The sequence below is a fragment of the Odocoileus virginianus genome, chromosome 7, assembly GCF_023699985.2.
Source record: "Odocoileus virginianus isolate 20LAN1187 ecotype Illinois chromosome 7, Ovbor_1.2, whole genome shotgun sequence".
Classification (NCBI taxonomy): Eukaryota; Metazoa; Chordata; class Mammalia; order Artiodactyla; family Cervidae; genus Odocoileus; species Odocoileus virginianus.
In genome coordinates this window covers 38,925,871-38,946,902 of record NC_069680.1, presented here as the reverse complement: position 1 = coordinate 38,946,902, position 21,032 = coordinate 38,925,871, and the positions used below count along the sequence as shown (strand labels likewise).

Below are 21,032 nucleotides of genomic sequence, written 5' to 3'. Positions count from 1 at the left end.
ATCTGGCTTCATAAACTGATTATACAGAAACCTAAGTTTGTAAATTGGTATCCCTCCTTTAGTCTGCTTGCCATTGACAGGATGGAGAATAAATCAATGCTGTCACTGTAGCTGTATATCTTTTTTCTGGCACAGTGTACATGTTTTGAGGTTACAATCCTTCACCATGGCTAAACTGTGTAGCCAGTGCACACAGTTCTTGCACAATGCATTATTTCAGATGAGAGAATTTATTGAAATGCACAATGCCAAGTAGCATAATCAATAGTTCATTATATTTATGCTCTAGGGATGTTTGAAGAAAAATGTATATAAATCTGCCTCTGTACAAATGCTCTACTATGCAGCAAATTAAGGATAAGCTCCACTCTCCAAAAGCAAGCTCTTTTCTGTTGTCAATCATTCCACTAGAGGGCATGATTGGCAAAAAGAAAATTTCCTTTTCTGTCCTCGTTAGCAATTTTATCAAGACCTATAACAGTTTGCTTTCTGTGATTATAATTTTTGTTGTTCTGAACAAAAAATTTCTTTTCATGTTTTTAAAGAGTATTCTGAATGTTACCATGGTTCTCAACTGGAATGAAGCCTTGATCTTCTTAGAAAAAAAATAGTTGTATGAGTTAGCATAATTAGCTCCCACATATCAAGCAACTGAAACTGCACCTGAATGTACAGTTATCTAAGAGGAAGAAAATATGTTTGTTTATTTTCTAAATTCAAGTTAAAATAATCACAGAAGCCATTTCTGCTTTGGCAGACCACAGAGTAGATTTTAAGCAACCTTTTCTAATGAGCAAAACAGGAGCATAAGAAATTGCTGGTGAGCTTACAAATTAATGGCAGTTTCTCTTTTTAAAAACAAGAGAGATGATACAATTTTTGATGTCTGGAATCATGGGTTAAAAATTCTTCTAGGGCTTGGACTTGATAGAAGAGTACTAGCCAGTGATACTTCCATCATCTTCGTTAAATGATGATAATATAGAGAATGCCAGCCCTCATCTCAAACTCTTATGCACACTCTGTAATGAGATCAGGTGGTGAGGTGGTGTGTGCCAGCAAGTGGAATGGCTTCTGTTAGTCCTCCATTACGGCCTAGCATTAGCACTAGAGCCGTCGGCTACCTTGCCTCTGAAATCCCTTAAGGCTTGTGGACCTGATGCCTCCTCTTCCTTGGCAGAGGACACAGTCGATTTTTTCCCTTTGCCTGTTACTAGTTCTGTTTCCCAGTACCAGACACACTCTTTTTGTTGTTCCTGTTGCTGTTTCTTACATTATATGTCTTCTGCATTTTCTTCCCCCTTGGTTTCTTTGTTTTGTTTTTTTCTGACTCCTCTCCCTTCTCTTTTGATTCTGTCACATAAGGTCAAAAAGGCCCCATCTCCAAACAAACAAATCTTTCCTTTTCTATTTTGCATGGGGTTCTCTTAAACACAAGTCACAAACTTATCTCAACCATTTTTGGCGAGGTTGGGGGAGGGGGATAAAAACCTGTACTGGAAGTTTCTTTGTTAGCTGCCTAAAATTGTTTTGTTTTGCTTTTCTTTTTAAGTTTGAAGCTTTTCTAGAATCTTGGGTGATAGTATTATTCCCAATATAAGGTAATCAATGGTACACTTGCCACGAAAAGCAAAGTGTTCACTATAGTTTTCAGTATCACAAATATTGATGGAGCTCCCCTGTATTAGGTAGTACATTAGATGCTGGAGATATGGTTACCACCAAGAAAGATAAAGTGCCTGCTGGTACTGAGCTTATAATTTAGTGTGGAAAGCAAATAAATAAATATTATCAAGTGTGATGAATGTTATGAAGGAGGAAGTATAAGGATGTGATGGGAAAACATATGAAGGAGTTTAAGTTTCACATAGGATGTATCCCTGTTATCTGAGCAACTGCCTCATTACTTATGCACGTTGGTAGGTAAAACAGTCTTTCAAGATTGATGGTTAAATTAGAAGCTACTAACTGTGCAATGTTGACAAGCCACTAATTTAATATAAGATTCCACTCCCATCTAATCTCTCTGAACTGGAATGATAACGTAGGGGGAGGCAGTTGATAAGTTTCTGGAATTTTTTCCAAGTCATGACACTGGTCAGTTGGGAGTTGCTTTTCAGTCACTAAGTTGTGTTTGACTCTTTGCGACCCCATGGACTAGAGCATGCCAGGCCTCCCTATTTTTCACTCTCTCCCAGAGTTAGTTCAAACTCATGTCCACTGAGTCAGTGCCATTCAACCATCTCATCTTCTGCTATGCCCTTCTCCTCCTGCCCTCAATCTTTCCCAGCATTAGGGTCTTTCCCATCCAGGGTCTCTTTGCATCTAGTGGCCAAAGTATAAGCATGTATATTCAGTATTCTTGCCTTGCAAACCCCATGAACAGTATGAATAGGCAAAAAGATATGACACTAAAAGATGAACTTCCTAGGTCAGTAGGTGTCAATATGCCACTGGAGAGGACTGGAGAAATAGCTTCAGAAGGAATGAAGAGGCTGAGTCAGAGCAGAAACAACACTCAGTTGTGGATGTGTCTGGTGGTGAAAGTAAAGTCCGATGCTGTAAAGAGCAATATTTCATAGCAACCTGGAATGTTAGGTCCATGAATCAAGGTAAATTGGATGTGATCAAACAGGAGACAGTAAGAGTGAACATTGACATTTTAGGAATCAGTGAACTAAAGTGGACAGGAATCGGTGAATTTGATTCAGATGACCATTATGTCTACTACTGTGGGCAAGGATTCCTTAGAAGTGGAGTAGCCCTCATGGTCAACAAAAAATTCCAAAATGCAGTACTTGGGTACAATCTCAAAAACGACAGAATGATCTCAGTTCATTTCTAAGGCAAACCAATTGGGAGAATATGTATCTATTCTGAGCTTGAATCTATGAGAAGATTCTAATCATATCACCCTATCTCAGACTTTCTAAAAACTGCATCATAATTATATATGTGTATGTGTATATGTATGGTTTATTTTTCACTGTATATTGGACATTATGTTAAGTATGTTAAATTTTATCATTTCAATTAGTTTGTCTAAAATATATGTTAGTTATTATTATTATTTCTAATTTATATTAAGGAGCTGAAGCTTAGAGAAATTAAGTTGTTCATAATTATTAAGCTAATAAAAGATAGACCTGATATTTAATTCTGGTATGCCAGATCCTGAGTTTCCCTGGCAGCTCAGATGGTAAAGAATTTGCCTGCAATGCAAGAGACCCAGGTTTGATCCCCTGGGTTGGGAAGATCCCCTGGAGAGGGGGATGGCAACCCACTCCAGTATTCTTGTCTGGGGAATCCCGTGGACAGAGGAGCACAAAGAGTCAGACATGACTGAGCGACTAACACTTCCTCACGCTTTTCTTCTCACATCAGATTCTAAAGACATCATTCTGAAACTTGGAGGTGAGAAGAAGGGGAACTGGCAAAGTCATCAGAAAAGTATATATAAAATGACTTGAGTAGGATTTTCATTAAAATTCCACACATAAAATTTTAAACATCTCTTTCCAAAAATATTTTACAGTTTTAAGAACTCTTCAAACTAGTTACTACACTTTTATCTTGGCAATCTGGCAAGCTTCTAAACATTGCATAATTCAAATCTATCTCTCTGAAGATAATTTTTAAAGTTTACTTATAAATCCTTTTTTTTTTTTTGAAAAAAAAAAAGAGTTGTAGCAGTTTTATTTGTATATTTTAAATAACTTTTTCAGTATTTAACCCCACAAATAGTTGTTTTCACTAAAACCTAATAAAGTTTTTCCTAAATTGCATTCTTTGGAAAATTAGCTCTATCAGAAACATTACAAATTAAAAGAAATGCCATGATAGATTGTGGGAAATTACATTTTATTTTCTTGATATTCACAACATACGCTAGTATGTTAACATTCAAGGCTCCTATACAAAGACCTATAGTACAGAAATATTTATTTTTATACATGCTGGTGTTTCCCAAACTAATTTGTCCATGTTATTCTTTGTATATGAGACACCCAGACACCCCTCAAGACATCATCTTGAGGGGCTAGTGCTCTATAAAATAGATCATGAAACACCGTGAAGACAATATATTGAAGGCACCAATTACTAGTGTTTGGAGTACCATATGACTTTGGTGAATTAAAGTTTTCAGAGTATTAATATGTGTTGAGGATTTCAAATATCAGGAGTGTCCCTGCTCCCAGTATGTAGCATCCAATTCATCAGGGTAGAGATAGCAGCTGATAGTCATGATGGAATTGGAAAATGGTGACATTGCTTAGCAGTAACTAGTATAGACAAGGCTTATCAGCGTCTGTTACCCGCACTGGGAGATGCGTGGCAGTAGCAAGCCTGGTCTCATTTGCCTTGGCAGCCAGGGAAGAATGTGATAAGCACTGAAGGGTAAAATTACTCAATTGTGTATGTAAGTAAAGCATTTTCTCGGGAGTCCCAGAAATCAATGGGTGACTTTTGGGAAGCCATGAGAGTCATAGATATAGGAATTATTACTATTTAAGATACTATTTTGGTCTCCAGGCTTGTAGAATTTTTGTTTCCTATGGTTTTGTTTTTTAGTAGAAATATATTACATCTTAGTTTTAGATCTGTACAACAGCAGAATAGACAGATGGTTTAAGAAATTATCTGATTCAGCCCCATGACACACCCTTTTTGATGTATTCATATTCTTTAAACATGGAGGTATATATATATATATTAGAAAGAATATACTATTAAGAATCTGATAGTATAGAATAGAACAGAGGGTAACATTTGAAGGTAATGGTCCTTAAATGGGTATTTTCTCCAGGCTAACCAATCTCAAGAGGAAGAGTAGAAAGTCATAAAAAATAATGACCAGTCAGGAGGCAGGAAGAAGGATAAATTAGAAGCAAAAAATTAACAGATACACACCACTGTACATAAAACAGATAAACAACAAATATTTACTGTATAGTATAGGGACTATATTTGGTATCTTATAATAATCTATAATGAATTTAGAAATTATAATTTAGAAAAAAATATATATATAATTGCAACCCAAAATTAACAATGCTGCAAATCAACTATGTGCTGTGTTGTGCTTGGCTGTGTCTGATTCTGTGATACCCTGGACTGTAGCCTGCCAGGCTCCTCTGTCCATGGAATTTTCCAGACAAGAATACTGGAGTAGGTTGCATTTCCTACTCCAAGAGATCACCCCAAACCAGCATCTCTTGCATCTCCTGCATTGGCAGGTAGATTCCTTACCCTCGAGCCACCTGTCAGTCGGTTCAGTTGCTCATTCATATCCTACTCTTTGCGACCCCATGGACTGCAGCATGCCAGGCTTCCTTGTCCACCACCATCTCCAGGAGCTTGCTCAAACTCACGTCCATTGAGTCAGTGATGCCATCCAACCATTTCATCCTCTATCGTCCCCTTCTCCTGCCTTCAATCTTTCCCAGTATCAGGGTCTTTTTCAATGAGTCAGTTCCTCACATGAGGTAGCCAAAGTACTCGAGCTTCAGCTTCAGCATCAGTCCTTCCAATGAATATTCAGGACTGATTTCCTTTAGGGTTGACTGATTTGATCTCTCTGAAGTCCAAGGAACTCTCAAGAGTCTTCTCCAACACTACAGTTCAACGCTTACAGTTCAACACTACAGTTCAATTCTTCAGTGCTCAGTTTTCTTTATAGTCCAACTCTCATATCCATACATAACTACTGGAAAAACCATAGCTTTGACTAGACAGACCTTTTTAAGCAAAGTAATGTCTCTGCTTTTTAATATGCTGTCTAGTTGGTCATAGGTTTTCTTCCAAGGAGCAAGCATCTTTTAATTTCATGGCTGAAGTCACCATCTGCAGTGATTTTGGAGCCCAAGAAAATAAAGTCTGTCACTGTTCCCATTGTTTCTACATTTATTTGCCATGAAATGATGGGGCCAGATGTCATGATATTAGTTTTTTGAATGTTGAGTTTTAAGCCAGCTTTTTCACTCTGCTCTTTCACTTTCATCAGAAGGCTCTTTAGTTCCTCTTCACTTGCTGCCATGAGGGTTGTGTCATCTGTGTATCTGAGGTTATTGATATTTCTCCTGGCAATCTTGATTTCAGATTGTGTTTCATCCAACCTGGCACTTCACATGATGTACTCTACATGTAAATTAAATAAGCAGAGTGGTATATACAGCCTTGATGTACACCTTTCCCAGTTTTGATACAGTCTGTTGTTCCATGTCTGGTTCTAACTGTTGCTTCTTAACAAGCATCCAGATTTCTCAGGAGGCAGGTAAGGTGGTCTGGTATTCTCATCTCTTTAAGAATTTCCCACAATTTTTTGTACACAGTCAAAGGTTTTAGCATAGTCAATGAAGCAGAAGTAGATGTTTTCCTGGAATTCTCCTGATTTTTTCTGTGATCCAGCGGATGTTGGCAATTTGATTTCTGGTTCCTCTGCTTTTTCTAAATCCAACTTGAACATCTGGAATTTCTCAGTTCACATACTGTTGAAGCCTAGCTTGGAGGATTTTGAGCATTACTTTGCTAGCATGTGAGATGACTGCAGTTGTGTGGTGATTTGAACATTCTTTGGCATTGCCTTTCTTTGAGATTGGCTTGAAAACTTACCTTTTCCAGTCCTGTGACCACTGCTGATTTTCCAAATTTGCTGGCATATTGAGTGCATCACTTTCACAGCATCATGTCTTAGGATTTGAAATAGCTCAGTGGGGATTCCAACACCTCCACTAGAATCACTATGAACAAGCTTTGGAGCCATCTGAAAATCAATCTATTAGACAACGCTGGTCCATTGAAGTTATCTTTTACTCAATCTCCTCACTCCAGAGCAACAGAAGGAAAGAGGTTGTAAACACTGAAATGTTTAGAATTTCTGATTTGTTTGAATCCTGAACTACTTCCTGGTCCCTCATGTCACAGCTCTTTTGACCAAATCAGAACAAGGACTCTATTAATACTGTCACCGTAGAATATCAGTGGCAATTCACTGACTGTCAGGTGTCCATGATTTAGCAAATGCCACCTTTGGACTGTGAAGAAGGCTGGGTGCCAAAAAATTGATGCTTTTAAACTGTGGTGTTGGAGAAGACTCTTAAGAGTCCCTTGAACTGCAAGAATATCCAGTGAGTCCATCCTAAAGCAGATCAGTCCTGGGTGTTCATTGGAAGGACTGATGCTGAAGCTGAAACTCCAATACTTTGGCTACCTCATGCGAAGAGCTGACTCATTGGAAAAGACCCTGATGCTAGGAGGGATTGGGGGCAGGAGGAGAAGGGGACAACAGAGGATGAGATGGCTGGATGACATCACCTACTTGATGGACATGTGTTTGAGTAAACTCTGGGAGCTGGTGATGGACAGGGAGGCCTGGCGTGCTGTAATTCATGGGGTCGCAAAGAGTCAGACACGACTGAGCGACTGAACTAAACTGACTGACTGACCTTTGTACTGGGCATTGGGTTTCTATCTATCCTCTTTCCTATATTATTTTGGGATAGGAACATTTCTTTCCTTCTCAGAGGAAGAAATAACTCTGAAACATGAACATGCTAGCTTTATATTCCAAGACTCACTGAATTTCCTAATAACTTCAGCCCTTGTAGATGGACATTCATTTCTGGTCCTTCCATCTGTTCCTGCCTACTCCCATACCTGTAGCCTCCTTTATAGGTAAACACACCAGGGGTAAATACAGTCCCCTTCCTTCATAGGAGAATCTCCTTCACTCTCTCTTCTACTTGTGTGCAAGACATTCTATCTAAAACTACAATCAGTACATAAGTCATCTGTTTATCCTAGACAAGTTCTTTAAATTCCTTTTAATGCTATCCAGAATTGTATATACATTTAAGTATTTCAAACTTTATGGCTTGTATTCAGCTTTTGGCTTACTATAGAAAACAGATCTTTTATTTCTATGTATTTTCTATGTTATATTATTATAACTCAGTTTGTAAGGGCATGCTTTTCCTTGTATTTTATGTCTAAAACTATTTAGAATTTTCAGAGATTTACCTGTATCCTGTAATTCACTATGATCACAGATTCAATTCTTATTCAATATATATACAACCAAAAGACCTTGTTTCATCAATATTCTGCAAAGCCTTTGTAACAAATATACATATTGTTCAAATGATCATGATTAGTTTTGTTTTGGACCCTTGAAATTTGACAGTAAGAAAACTCATTGCAGGTGTCTGTGATAAAATTCAATTTTCCTCCTATTGTGAAAGTATTTTTCCTTTGAAATAAATATTTATTTTTTCCATTATCACTCCAATCTTAAACAAATTTGATGGATTAGATATTAAATACTGAATCTTTCTTTTTTCCCCCTCTCTTTACAAAAGAAATTATGTTTTTGCTCATTTTCAGAGATGTCTTCAAGATGGTTTCCCCATGGTAACTATTTTCTGTAGAAATATCTCTTGGCAAATACCATGCAATTATGTTATCAGCTAAATAGCTTGTCAGTACTGCAAGTAAACAGACTGATAGCAGAAAATTTGCAAGTTTGGGAAAGATTTATATTTGTTGAGAAATGAGAAATATACTTCACTCTTCCCTTCAAGACAAACAAGCATGATACTTTTATGGATCACAATAGTATGCAATACAGTTTTAAAATTCTCTTTGTGATAATATTATCCTGAGTGATTAGGTGAAAGGAAAGCACATGTCAGTCTGAATTTGGGGAATGTTCAACAAACTTTATCATGCTTAAATAACCTTGAATAAGAAAACAAAGTGTCACTGAAAAATGTCTAGAATTAAATATTGTTTTGTTTTCAATGTACAATTATCCAGAAGTAACTCTGAATAAGTAAGGAAGTCTTAACCAATGAAATTGTTTGACTTCTCTAAATAAAGGAGCAACTGAGGCAATAAAAATTAGATCAATACTCTTCTGTTTCTGAAGAAAGAAGAGCCCATCAGTGAGCAACAATTCCCACCTTCTGATTTTGACTCCTTGAGTGAATCCCGTGTATTAAAATAAAGGGGTGGTCAGAGAATGTGGAAGACATTTTAAGAGACATGAGTCCCAAATAGAGAATGAGGCTTATTGAGTGCACATCCTGCTTGCTCAGATGATAGTTTTGGACTCATTTTGACACCAAAGACTTCTATTAAAAAAAAAATCCAAGCAAATGTACCTAAATTGAAATTACAGCAACCAAGCTAGAGTTTATGAGGGATTATAACTCTCCGTTATCAATCACATCTAACTTGAGAGAGTTAACCAGAGAAAATAAGTGAAGATCGTAGTTTCAAATATGTACATTCTTCCCTGACCAAAACAAGATACATAACATGTTTATAAAAGCACTTTTTTTTATGTCATCAAAGATAAAAAAGTCATTTGAAGTCATTTTAAGTACTAACACTTTTAGTAAAGCAATCTGAGGATCATTTGTGTGTATATTTGTAACTGAAGTACGTTTTTCAACATCTAATAGACAACCTGTGTAAGCATCATCTATGTACTCTTCAAATATACTGATACCTCAGATGCTCTTTTGGGAAAGGCGTTCTTCTGGGAAGGAGCAGAGGGACCTGAAAGTTTACTATTTAGTTCAGATGACTTCTATATACACTAATATTTGAGAAATAATAAATCTCTCCTCATGTCTTATTTTAAACCCATACTTTAAAAATCACAAGAAACCCTAAAGGTTAAGGGTGACGTACCCTTCCAGGCAATCAGTTGGTACAGGGTATTTGATTAAATGAGATGGTAAACCTAGAGAGTCTGAGAGAGTTCCCAATGTCATAGAACTTGAAAAGGGTTGAGCCATAAATTAACCCCAGTTCCATCTGATTCCAAAGCTTATTTCACTGCAGAATATTGGGTTCCAAACTAAGCTAAACAAAGCTCTAAGATCTAAGCTCTGAGAGCCTTAGATCTCTTGCTCTTTTTATTTATTATTTTAAGTTGAAGGGTTTGGCTGAAGTTATTATCTCTGGTGCTATGGGATTTAGACTATTGTGTAATCTAGAGAAATTATGACTTGATTGAAGTCACAGGGCTAATGGAGGATCCAGGGAGCAACAGTATTTGAACTCTTATTTAGTGTTTTTTTTCAAATTTATCTTTTATAAATAGTTAACTAGTTCAGTTATTTCTCAAGTCTTTGTTAACACTTTACATTTAAAAATTTAGATTCTGGCTTTGGTACCATTTATAACTATGGATTGCTGTCCCCAGATATTATACTACAGTATGGATTAAAAAAAAAAAAAAAAAAACCAGAAACTACAGGTAGAGAATACAAAGTAAGCAGCCAGAAGTCATCTATATTCCTTACCTTTACTATCACTGTGACAGTAGCAATACCAGGTGGCATTGTTCCATAAATATCAAAGGCCTCCACTAGAAAAGTGATACTTGCTTCCTGGTCTGGAAATGACTCATAGTCCAAACTCCTTAAAAGGGAGAGTTCTCCTGTAAATGGATGTAGTGCAAAAAAGTGCTTCACTTCTGGACTTCTTATCCGATAAGACACATTTGCTCCGAGGTCAACATCTTTGGCCTGTAACACATTAAGAAGAAGAACGGTTATATCACTGCCATTTTCAAAATAAAGAAGTGCAGGACTGATGGAGTTCATGTGTCAGTACCTGGAACAACATGAAAGTTATGTTTCAGAGAGAAGTATTTTTTAAAGTAATTTACCAGATAGAGGGAGAGGGAGAGAAAGAAAGAGATCAAGTCAAAGACCGAGACTCAAGAGATTTTGTCATTGTTGATCTTGTTACTATATCTATTTTATTTGAACTATCACTGATGAAAAGAATCATACCATGGTACAGAAATATTGTCATCCCTTATATGTGAAATCTAAACAGAAATGATGCAAATGAACTTACAAAACAGAAAGAAACTCACAGACTTAGAAATTGAACTTATGTTTGCTGTGGGGAAGGGGTATTTAGGGACTTTGGGAAGGTCAAATACACAGTTATATTTAATATGGATAATCAACGAAGACCTATGGTATAGCACATGGAACTCTGCTCAAAGTTATGTGCCCAGTCTTGATGGGAGGGGTGTTTAGGGGAGGGTGGATACATATATATTTATGGCTGAGTCCTTTTGCTGTTCACTGGAAACTACCACAACATTATTAATCAGCTGTATCCCAATACAAAATTAAAAGTTTAAAGTTAAAAAAATTAAAATAGAGAAAAAAGGAAATATTGGTGTAAATGATTGTTTATTATTTTCTGATGATTGTATAACAATGAAAAATAATATCCTAAGTATTTCACAAGATGAATAAAGACAAAATACCTACCCTCCAGATAGGGGGTTCTCAAAGAAAATGCCAAAATTAAAGAGAAATGTGTATGGACCTAGAGATTGTCATGCTGAGTGAAGTGAGTTAGAGAAAGACAAATATCATATACTTCTTATATGTGGAGTTAAAAAAAAATGGTACAATTTAAATTATTTACAAAACAGAAATAAAATCATGGATATAGAAAACAAACGGTACAGTTGTTACCAGTTGGCAAAGGATGGGAAGGGATAAATTGGGAGATTGGGGTTTACATATAAAGACTATATAAAATAAATAACTAATAAGGACCTATTGTATAGCACTGGGAATTCTTCTCAATATCTGCAATCACCTACATGGGGAAAGAATCAGAGAAGGAGTTGGATATAAGTGTATGTATAACTGATTCACTTTACTGTATAGCAGAAACTAACACAACATTGTAAATCAACTATATTCCAATATATTTTTTTAAAATTCTCATTTCAAAAAAATAATTTCCCAGTCATAAAAACAGTGCACACACACACACACACACACATACACATACACACACAAAGACAGAATAAACAAACAAAAACTGAAAAAGCAGGTTTCAATGGAAACTTTATAGATGATTATTTCATTCAGTAGTAGAGATTAGAAATTCCTGCTCTGGTAGGAAATGGAATGGAGCAAAGATGGAGTGTGGAAGGTCAGGTTTTGCTAGAATGTGTATGCAGTAAAGCAAACACCTCTGTGAACTTCAGTCTTGGCCCCCCTGCAAATAATTATCAACATCACAATGGGAACAACTCTGTTAAAGCACAGATTTTATGATGTCACCTTCCTACATAAAGACTCTTATTTTCCATTTCATTTTGGATAAACTCCAATCTTCTTAACATGGTGGGGACACATATATTTTCTAGCCCTTTAGCACCTCAGTGAGGGGCTTTCCTCTCCTCCAGGATTTTGAGCGGGTTTTTCCACTGCCTTGAATATTCTTTTTCCCCCTTGAACAACTCTTATTTGTCCCTCAGTTCACGATTTAGAAATAAGCTTTCCCTAGGAAACATTGTCTTTGCTCTCAAGATTATGTTGAGTTCCACCTATGATCTCCCAGGCTCCTTGTATTGAGGACTTCTGTGTTAATTACCAGTTACTAGTCTGCTTGCTACACCAGACTAAAAATTCAATGAAGGCAAGAAATCTTGTTGATCTTTGAATCCTTGGCCACTAGCAGAGGACTTGGCATCCAGTAAGTTTGTTGAATGAATGACTAGAGGAATAAATGGAGAAATAATAGCCTTCTCCATGGTCAGCATCTGCCTTTTATAGATTTAGTAATGAGTCTTCCCAGATGGCGCTAGTGGTAGAGAACCCACCTGCCAGTGTGGAAGACATAAGAAATGCAGGTTCAATCCCTGGGTTAGGAAGATCCCCTGGAGGAAGAAATGGCAACCCACTCCTGTATTCTTGCCTGGAGAATCCCATGGACTGCAGAGCCTGGCAGGCTACAGTTCATGGGGTCGCAAAGAGTCAGGCACGGCTGAGCCACTGAACTGAAACATATATCAAATTGAATCATAGAAAAACACAAGCTCTTAAAATCCATGCTAACAAAATTTAAGCTGTAGATTGCAGGTTGAGAAAGAGTTATATTTTTTTATTCTAAAATATACTTTATAGAACACCTATGTCAGAATTAAAGTGTTGGTAATTAAATGGAGATTTCTAGGTTAATCTAACTTACTGAATCTGAATATCCAGAGTTTCTGGTAATAATTTGAGAACTAAAAGAAAAGTTTAGATATAAAGACATTAATAAAAAGGAGAAATAGACTTCTGGAAGTATGCCAGTTATGTATAGAAAGTGGACAAATATTACAAGATAGTAAGTATAGCAATCTATTTCTGTAAGATACAAGGTGATTCTATACATTTGTATATGTGTACGAAAGTGATGGTCATACCAGACCATCTGATTTGCCTCTTGAGAAACCTATATGCAGGTCAGGAAGCAACAGTTAGAACTGGACATGGAACAACAGACTGGTTCCAAATAGGAAAATGAGTATGTCAAGGCTGTATATTGTCACCCTGCTTATTTAACTTATATGCAGAGTACATCATGAGAAACGCTGGGCTGGAAGAAGCACAAGCTGGAATCAGGTTTGCTGGGAAAAATATCAATAACCTCAGATATGCAGATGACACCACCCTTATGGCAGAAAGTGAAGAGGAACTGAAGAGCCTCTTGATGAAAGTGAAAGAGGAGCGTAAAAAAGTTGGCTTAAAGCTTAACATTCAGAAAACTAAGATCATGGCATCCAGTCCCATCACTTCATGGCAAACAGATGGGGAAACAGTGGAAACACTGGCAAATTTTATTTTTGGGGGGCTCCAAAATCACTGCAGATAGTGACTGCAGCCATGAAATTAAAAGACACTTACTCCTTGGAAGGAAAGTTATGACCAACCTAGATAGCATATAAAAAAGCAGAGACATTACTTTGCCAACAAAGGTCCATCTGGTCAAGGCTATGTTTTTTCCAGTGGTCATGTATGGATGTGAGAATTGGACTGTGAAGAAAGCTGAGTGCTGAAGAATTGATGCTTTTGAACTGTGGTGTTAGAGAAGACTCTTGAGAGCCCCTTGGCCTGCAAGGAGATACAATCAGTCCATCCTAAAGCAGATCAGTCCTGGGTGTTCATTGGAAGGACTGATGCTGGAGCTGAAACTCCAATACTTTGGCCACCTCATGAGAAGAGTTGACTCATTGGAAAATACCCTGATGCTGGGAGGGATTGGGGGCGGGAGGAGAAGGGGACGACAGAAGATGAGATGGCTGGATGGCATCATCTACTTGATGGACATGTGTTTGAATAAACGGGAGTTTGTGATGGACAGGGAGGCCTGGAGTGATGCGATTCATGGGGTCGTAAAGAGTCGGACACGACTGAGCAACTGAACTGAACTGAACTGAACTGATGCATGTATATGGGCTTCCCAGGTGGCTCAGTGGTAAAGAATATATCTGTCAATAAAGAGACAAAGGTTCAATCCCTGGGTTGGGAAGAATTCCTGGAGAAGGAAATAGCAACCTACTCCAGTATTCTTATGTGAGAAATCTCATGAATAGAGGAGCCTAGCTGGCTATAGTCCATGGGGTCACAAAAAGTCAGACATGACTTAGTGACTAAACAGCAATAATACATGTGTATATATGTACATACCTGGATACATATATATTTAGACATGTGTGTAAATGGTTTATCTGATATTTGTGTGAGCAGAAACATAAAAGAAACATAAATGTAACATAATGCACATAAAAATTTAATACTGAGTAACTTTGGAGGTACAAGGTGAGAGATTGTTAAGTTTTTAAAAATAGTCTAATGTATTGTCAATTGTTAAATATTTGACATTCATTACTTTTGTAAACTGATAATAAGTCTATTGAGGAGCGTTATTCAATTTCTTACAATGGCAACTTTTCTCTCTTCTCTCTCTAAAATAAGCTAGTTAGATAAAACAGAGTATGTAATATTTGAGTAATACATATATTAAAATTACTTATCATTCATTTGAAATTTAACTACATGTGTGTGTGTGTGTGCATTTTACTAAAGTCTGGCAGACCCATACAAATACCAAATTTTATACAGGATTCATGAAACAATTTCTTCTTCCACACACCTCTATTTGAAGGAAAGTGGTCCCAGCTGGCAGGTTCTCTTCAACAACGACAGTGTATGTTGAATTGGTGAACACAGGACTATTATCATCAATATCCAAAACCTTGATGGCCAGAGTAAGAGTTGAGTGACGAGGGTGTACTGCTCCATCGGTTGCCACAACAACAAGCTCATAGTAGTCCCTGACTTCTCTGTTAAGCTTCACGGCTGTGTAAATGCTCCCATTGGATGTGATGCGAAAAAGATTGTTGAAGTTACCCAAGCTGTAGTGCACTTGGCCATTGATTCCAGCATCAGGATCTGCTGCCTAAACAAAATGAAAAACAGAGGAATTCACATAGCACTCTCTGTTATCATATTTTAGAAGGGACAGTTAAAGAACTATGGCATATTTCTAACCAAATGTTTTTTTTAGAGAGAGATAAGTAAAAAGATAATGATAATGTAGTACAAAAGTCTAGAACATGAAAGTAAATTTATAATAGTTTAGTGATACTCTTAATTCTAAATGAGCATAAAATTAATTTGTATCAGTAGCAATAACAATATTACATTACTACAGAAAATTCACATTATGTAAATACTGAATTTTTCCTGTATTATCATTTATTTAGTAGATTTTGAACTCTAAAATTTAAAAAAGTTTTAATTAAACATAATTGAGTGATAGCTTAAGTTCCTATATTTTTTAATTCAAGCTATATATTATGTATCTATAATACATATAAAAGCACCATATATTGATAGATATAGATTACTGCATTTAATTCTCCTAATGTTCTTATGAATAAATATCATTGGTTTGATTCTACAAATGAGAAAACTGTGGCTTATGGATTATAATGTGCTTAGACTTATGAAAGAAATAAAAATCTGTGCCTCAATTCTTAGTATAATGCCTAGATAAAATTACTTAATAAATTTGAGGGATTAATTCATGTTAGAATAAATTAATGCAAGCAACTGAGGTTTAAAACTAAACGTACTCCAAACCCCAAACAGAATGAAAGTTTAGTAACTGTAAAGCAACTGCAAAGGGCTCTTCAATATTAGAATACAATCTCTAAATGATAATAGAATTGTTAATGCAATAATAAGCCTTTTGCAATTGGAAATTTTAAGTTATATCAAATAACTTTGCATTAAATAAAATAAGTAAATTTTGAGTGGCTATTCTTCGAAGGAGTTTTATGAGAATTAATATAATCTAAAACTCAATTGAAATAGAAATTATGATGTTTCATTATCAAATACTGTGCATTTTGTACTACATAGCTCTATCTCATTGTTCCTCACACAAATTGGAATAAATCTTAGAAACTATAAAATGTAACATAACTATGCACCAAATGGCTGCTAAGGAAAGGAAGGAAAACAAGAGACTTGGCTGCATTATGAGTGAGGGACACAATAATCAACTAATATTGACAAAGCCTGGGATGGAATATGATATATTTTGAACAGCATATAAGCAGATGTACATCCACCTTTACAAACACTGGGGAAGCAAGTGGGTTGGGTTTGCTGAACACTTTTGCCTTGTTTGAAATGATAAAGCCCAAGATGAGAAAGTCAAGTTTATAACTATGCACCCTATGAATGCCAGACTTTCCAGCAGGATTTGTCCCTCTGATTCATCAAAACACAAATGTCCCTGCGAAGGCATTACTTCTGAAGTTTGAAGCCTGAGAAAAGATAAGGAACTGCAGGAATGTCTGAAGAGGAGGAAAATACTGTAAAATAGTCAAAGAGCTTACATACACATATTTTCTTCTACTTTTATATCTTTCATAGAATTTGTCTTTTACAAACTATTGACAAATTAGTCAAGCTGGTCATCTTAGTGAAAACAAACAAACAACAAAATTGTCAACTCCCCCACACAAAAACAACCTAACAAAAATTACTCTGTTTTGTCTTAAATCACTGCTTAAGTAAATAGAAAAATAAAATCTGGTAACATCAGTAGGTCTTAGTTCATTAAATCAACACTATTAAACATTTCGGTAACCTTTTCTTTTGTGGGGATTTTTATGTAATTTAAATGATTCTCACTCAAGGTGTGTTTTTATCTATCCCAATATTTGGAAGGTTTATTATGAAAGAATGATTCAATTTGATTAATGTGGCTGTGTATGTATATGTGTGGAGGGACAGGGGATATTAAGTATGTACTATTCCATGTATGTCCAGCTACTGAACTGATATCTCTACTAGGACTTACACATCACAAGTTTATTATTTTATAGGTCTATAAAACAGAAGTTCAATAAGTGTCTCATCTGACTAAAATCAAGGTATGCATAGGGCTGTGTTCCTTTCTGGAGGCTGTAGGCAAAGATCCATTTCTTTGCTCATTCCAGTTATTGACAGATTACAGTTCCTTGAGGTTGTAGGATTGAGATCCCCACTTCCTTTTTACTTGTCATGCAAGGACTATTCCCAATTTCTAAGACCACCCACAAAATTTGGTTCTTGGCTCGTGCTGTGTAAGGTAACATATTCACACGTGGGATGTGTTGGGAATCATAATTCTGTCTGCTCTAGAATCAGAAATTTAACATGTCCTTAACTAGACCCTTGGTTATATTTGCCCAAATCTTTTTCATCTCTAATTCCCTTATTTCAGTAAATGATTCTTCCACTGACCCAATAGATTACATAAAAACAAAGAAGATATTCCTGAGATCTCCTTCTATCTTCTGTGATTCATTTATTCAATAATTTCAGAACAGTATATTTAATGTGATGTATGAGGCTCAGCTTCAAGTTACAATGGTGTAATAGGTAACAAGGTCCAATATATCATGGAATTTACAGAGAAAATTCCTACTCTATTTGTAATATGCTGTTTACACCTTTATACAGTATCTCAGTCTTAACCACTTTGGGCCAAATTATCATCAACTGTGGCTTATATTACTAGATTACTTGTTAATTATTTTCTTTTTCAGTTATTTCACTTCAGAGAGGTCTTCTATAAAAGATAAATGACATTATTTATCTTAATATCCTTTAGTGATTTCAACTGTGTTCAGCAACATTCAAACAGTTAACATCATCAAGACGTTGCCTACTGAATGCTACTTTCACTATGTTCTGGAACAATGCAAATTTCTCCAACCTCCAAATTTCTCTAAAGTCTCTGCCTAGTGGGGGCTTCTGCTATTATATGTCAGGCTAATGCCTGCTCATTTTTCAAAAATCAATTTAAGCATCACTTTCTCAAAGCAGTCTTCTCTGAATCATGAAATATAAACGAGGCCCTTCTGTTATACATGCCAATAGCTCCATATAACTGTACTTTATATCATATTTGATAACTTTAAATTATATATTTATTTCTAGGATACACAAATGAATTGCACTTATTAACATATATAAATAAAGATATTACTGTTGTTGTTCATTGTTCAGTCTGCCAGTCAAGTCCAACTTTTTGCGACCCCATGGACTGCAGCACACCAGGCTTCCCTGTCCTTCACTATCTCCCAGAGTTTGCTCAAAGTCATGTCCATTGAGTCAATGATACCATCCAGCCATCTCTGTTGCTCCTGTCTCCTCCTGTCTTCAATCTTTCCCAGCATCACAGTCTTTTCCAATGAGTCGGCTCTTCGCATCAAGTGGCCAAAGTATTGGAACTTCAGCTTCAGCATCAGTCCTTCCAATGAATATTCAGGATTGATTTCCTCTAGGATTGACTGGTTTGATTTCCTTGCTATCCAAGGGATTCTCAAGAGTCTTCTCCAACACCACAGTTCAAAAGTATCTATTCTTTGACTCTTAGTCTTCTTTATGGTCCAACTCACATCTACACATGACTACTGGAAAAACCATAACTTCGACTGTACAGACTTTTGTTGGAAAAGTGACTTCTAATTTTTAATACTCTAAGTTTGTGATAGCTTTTCTTCCAAGAAGCAAGTGTCTTTTAATTTTGTAGCTGCAGTGATTGCACTGCAGATGGTGATCTGCAGTGATTTTAGAGTCCAAGAAAAAGAAGTCTGTCACTGTTGCCAGTTTTTTCCCCATCTATTTGCCATGAAGTGACAGGACTAGATGCCATGATCTTCAGATTTCGAATGTTGAGTTTTAAGCCAGCTTAATGAATATGCTACTACTGCTATTTATTAAGATATACCTATATAATTCTTAAAATATATATTTAATCATTATGCATCTATTGCTTGGTTCTATTTTGATTTATATCTCTTCCATTATCAGCCTGTATGCTTTTAATTAAGAATCCCAAAACAAACACTGTAGAATTATCAGAATTTCATTTGGGACTCTGATTACCTTGGTAGAACTACTGAATCCAGGTCTAAGCTGGAAAATATCATTTTTAAAAACTACAAAGTAGTATTTTGTTATGACTTAAATGAGTATGATGATAAGTAAATAGCTTTGCATTTTTAATATTTTGTAGAATGACAAAGAGGGCCTATGTAGTTTAAGACCGAGAACAACCTTGATACATAAAATGATTGCTACATTGTAGAAGTGCTGATTAGTTTCAGTATTTCCACTATATATATTTTTGATATCATTAACTTTGGTGTGTTCCCTCTAGGTATCAGATATCTCAACTATAAAATAAAAGATGTGAAATCAAATAGCAATTTTGAATCTCTTTTCCTACCATTATACATGTCAGAGATGAAACTCACAAATGTGGTACAGATCATCAATTATAATATGAATAAAATAGATGATAGTTATTACATAATTCTCTGTAATCTAGTTGCAAAGTCATTTGTCTGTTTCACTGAATAAAATATATAAAAATTTAAGTGAATTGTCATTGCCATAGATAATATAAGCCAATAACTAGTATTAGAATAATGCAGATGTGTACCTACACTGATAACAAATGACTCGGAAAAGACCTTGCATTTGATTATTCAACTCATGTTTGAAAACCACTGGGCTAGAGGATTGTTAAAGGAAACTTGCTCTAACAAGAGACTGAGATTTAAAAAAAAAAAAGTTTATATGAACCACCTACAGTGCTTGCATCATGATGATATTTCCCAAGCCAGTGCATTAATCATATTTCCCCTTGTGAATTTTCCAATGTTCAGAGAACTGTTGCATTGAAAGGTCCTTTTTTATTAAGGATTGTGGAATGGTAACTTACTTTCTCCAGAATTCAACATGCCAAAAGGAAGGACATTTTAGCAAGAAAATTGTCCTTTCTCTGCTCCCTTATTCAGTCATGAGTGGTGAATTTGATAGAAAGAATTGCATAAGCACACTGACTTCTTTTAACACAATATCTGATGTTTATAAGGATGTCATATGAGTTGTTTGTTTTGCTATATGAGCTCTTTCCCTAAGAATAAGACCTACAATTTCAGTTCTGTCTGAGGCTGTGTAGTTACATTTAATTGTGAGGTAGCATTTGCTAACCCATTTGGCTCTCATTACTAAACCTCTTTCCCCTCAATATCAATTTCACCTATTTGCCAGAATTTCATGTCTCTCTCTGAATTTTTTTGAACCTGGGGAAGGTATAGGATGTTATCTATTGATACTTCCAAATCCCAGGAAATATCAACACCACAGTTTCCAAACAAATTTAATCATAGATTTTTTCATTGTTATTTGTTTAGAAAAATATTTACTAATATCTTGAGGGACATATAGTTTGTTAAATACTGTTGTAATACACTGAGCAACACTGGGAATAAGGCCTCTTTTTAATAACCTGTCCATAATATTTTCACATAATATTTCCACTTTATACTGTTTGTTCCCCATTATCCATCACTTGAAAATAACTATCTTAAATTTATAGAACTAGTGGTTCCCACTTTCTATCACGTTGGGGTCCTTACCAGAGTCCACAGTAAGACAATAAATGGCAAGCAAAAGAAATCTGAAAAATATATTCTTTCAAAAGGTTCAATGAGAGATTTTTTAATGGCTTAAATTGATAGGAAAGGCCATGGAGGGAGAAGCAAATATTGAATTTTTGTAATGGCTTCAGTAAACTTACTCTAGGTGCTACATTTCATGGAATGTTAGCTTTGTGCCAGGATTTTTCTAAAGGAAAAA

General features: G+C 35.9%; 1 protein-coding gene across 7 annotated transcripts in view; it reads right to left on the bottom strand.

Annotated features, from left to right (window-relative positions):
- The window catches only part of PCDH15 (protocadherin related 15), a 1,725,758-nt gene that overhangs the window by 202,415 nt on the left and 1,502,311 nt on the right, over window positions 1–21,032 (bottom strand). For all 7 annotated transcript variants that reach the window (XM_070470562.1, XM_070470566.1, XM_070470561.1 and 4 more), the window contains 2 exons: window positions 14,974–15,279; window positions 10,314–10,538 (listed from right to left, as the gene is read on the bottom strand). In XM_070470562.1, coding sequence (XP_070326663.1) covers window positions 10,314–10,538; window positions 14,974–15,279 — 531 coding nt within the window. The remainder of the gene's footprint in view (window positions 1–10,313; window positions 10,539–14,973; window positions 15,280–21,032) is intronic.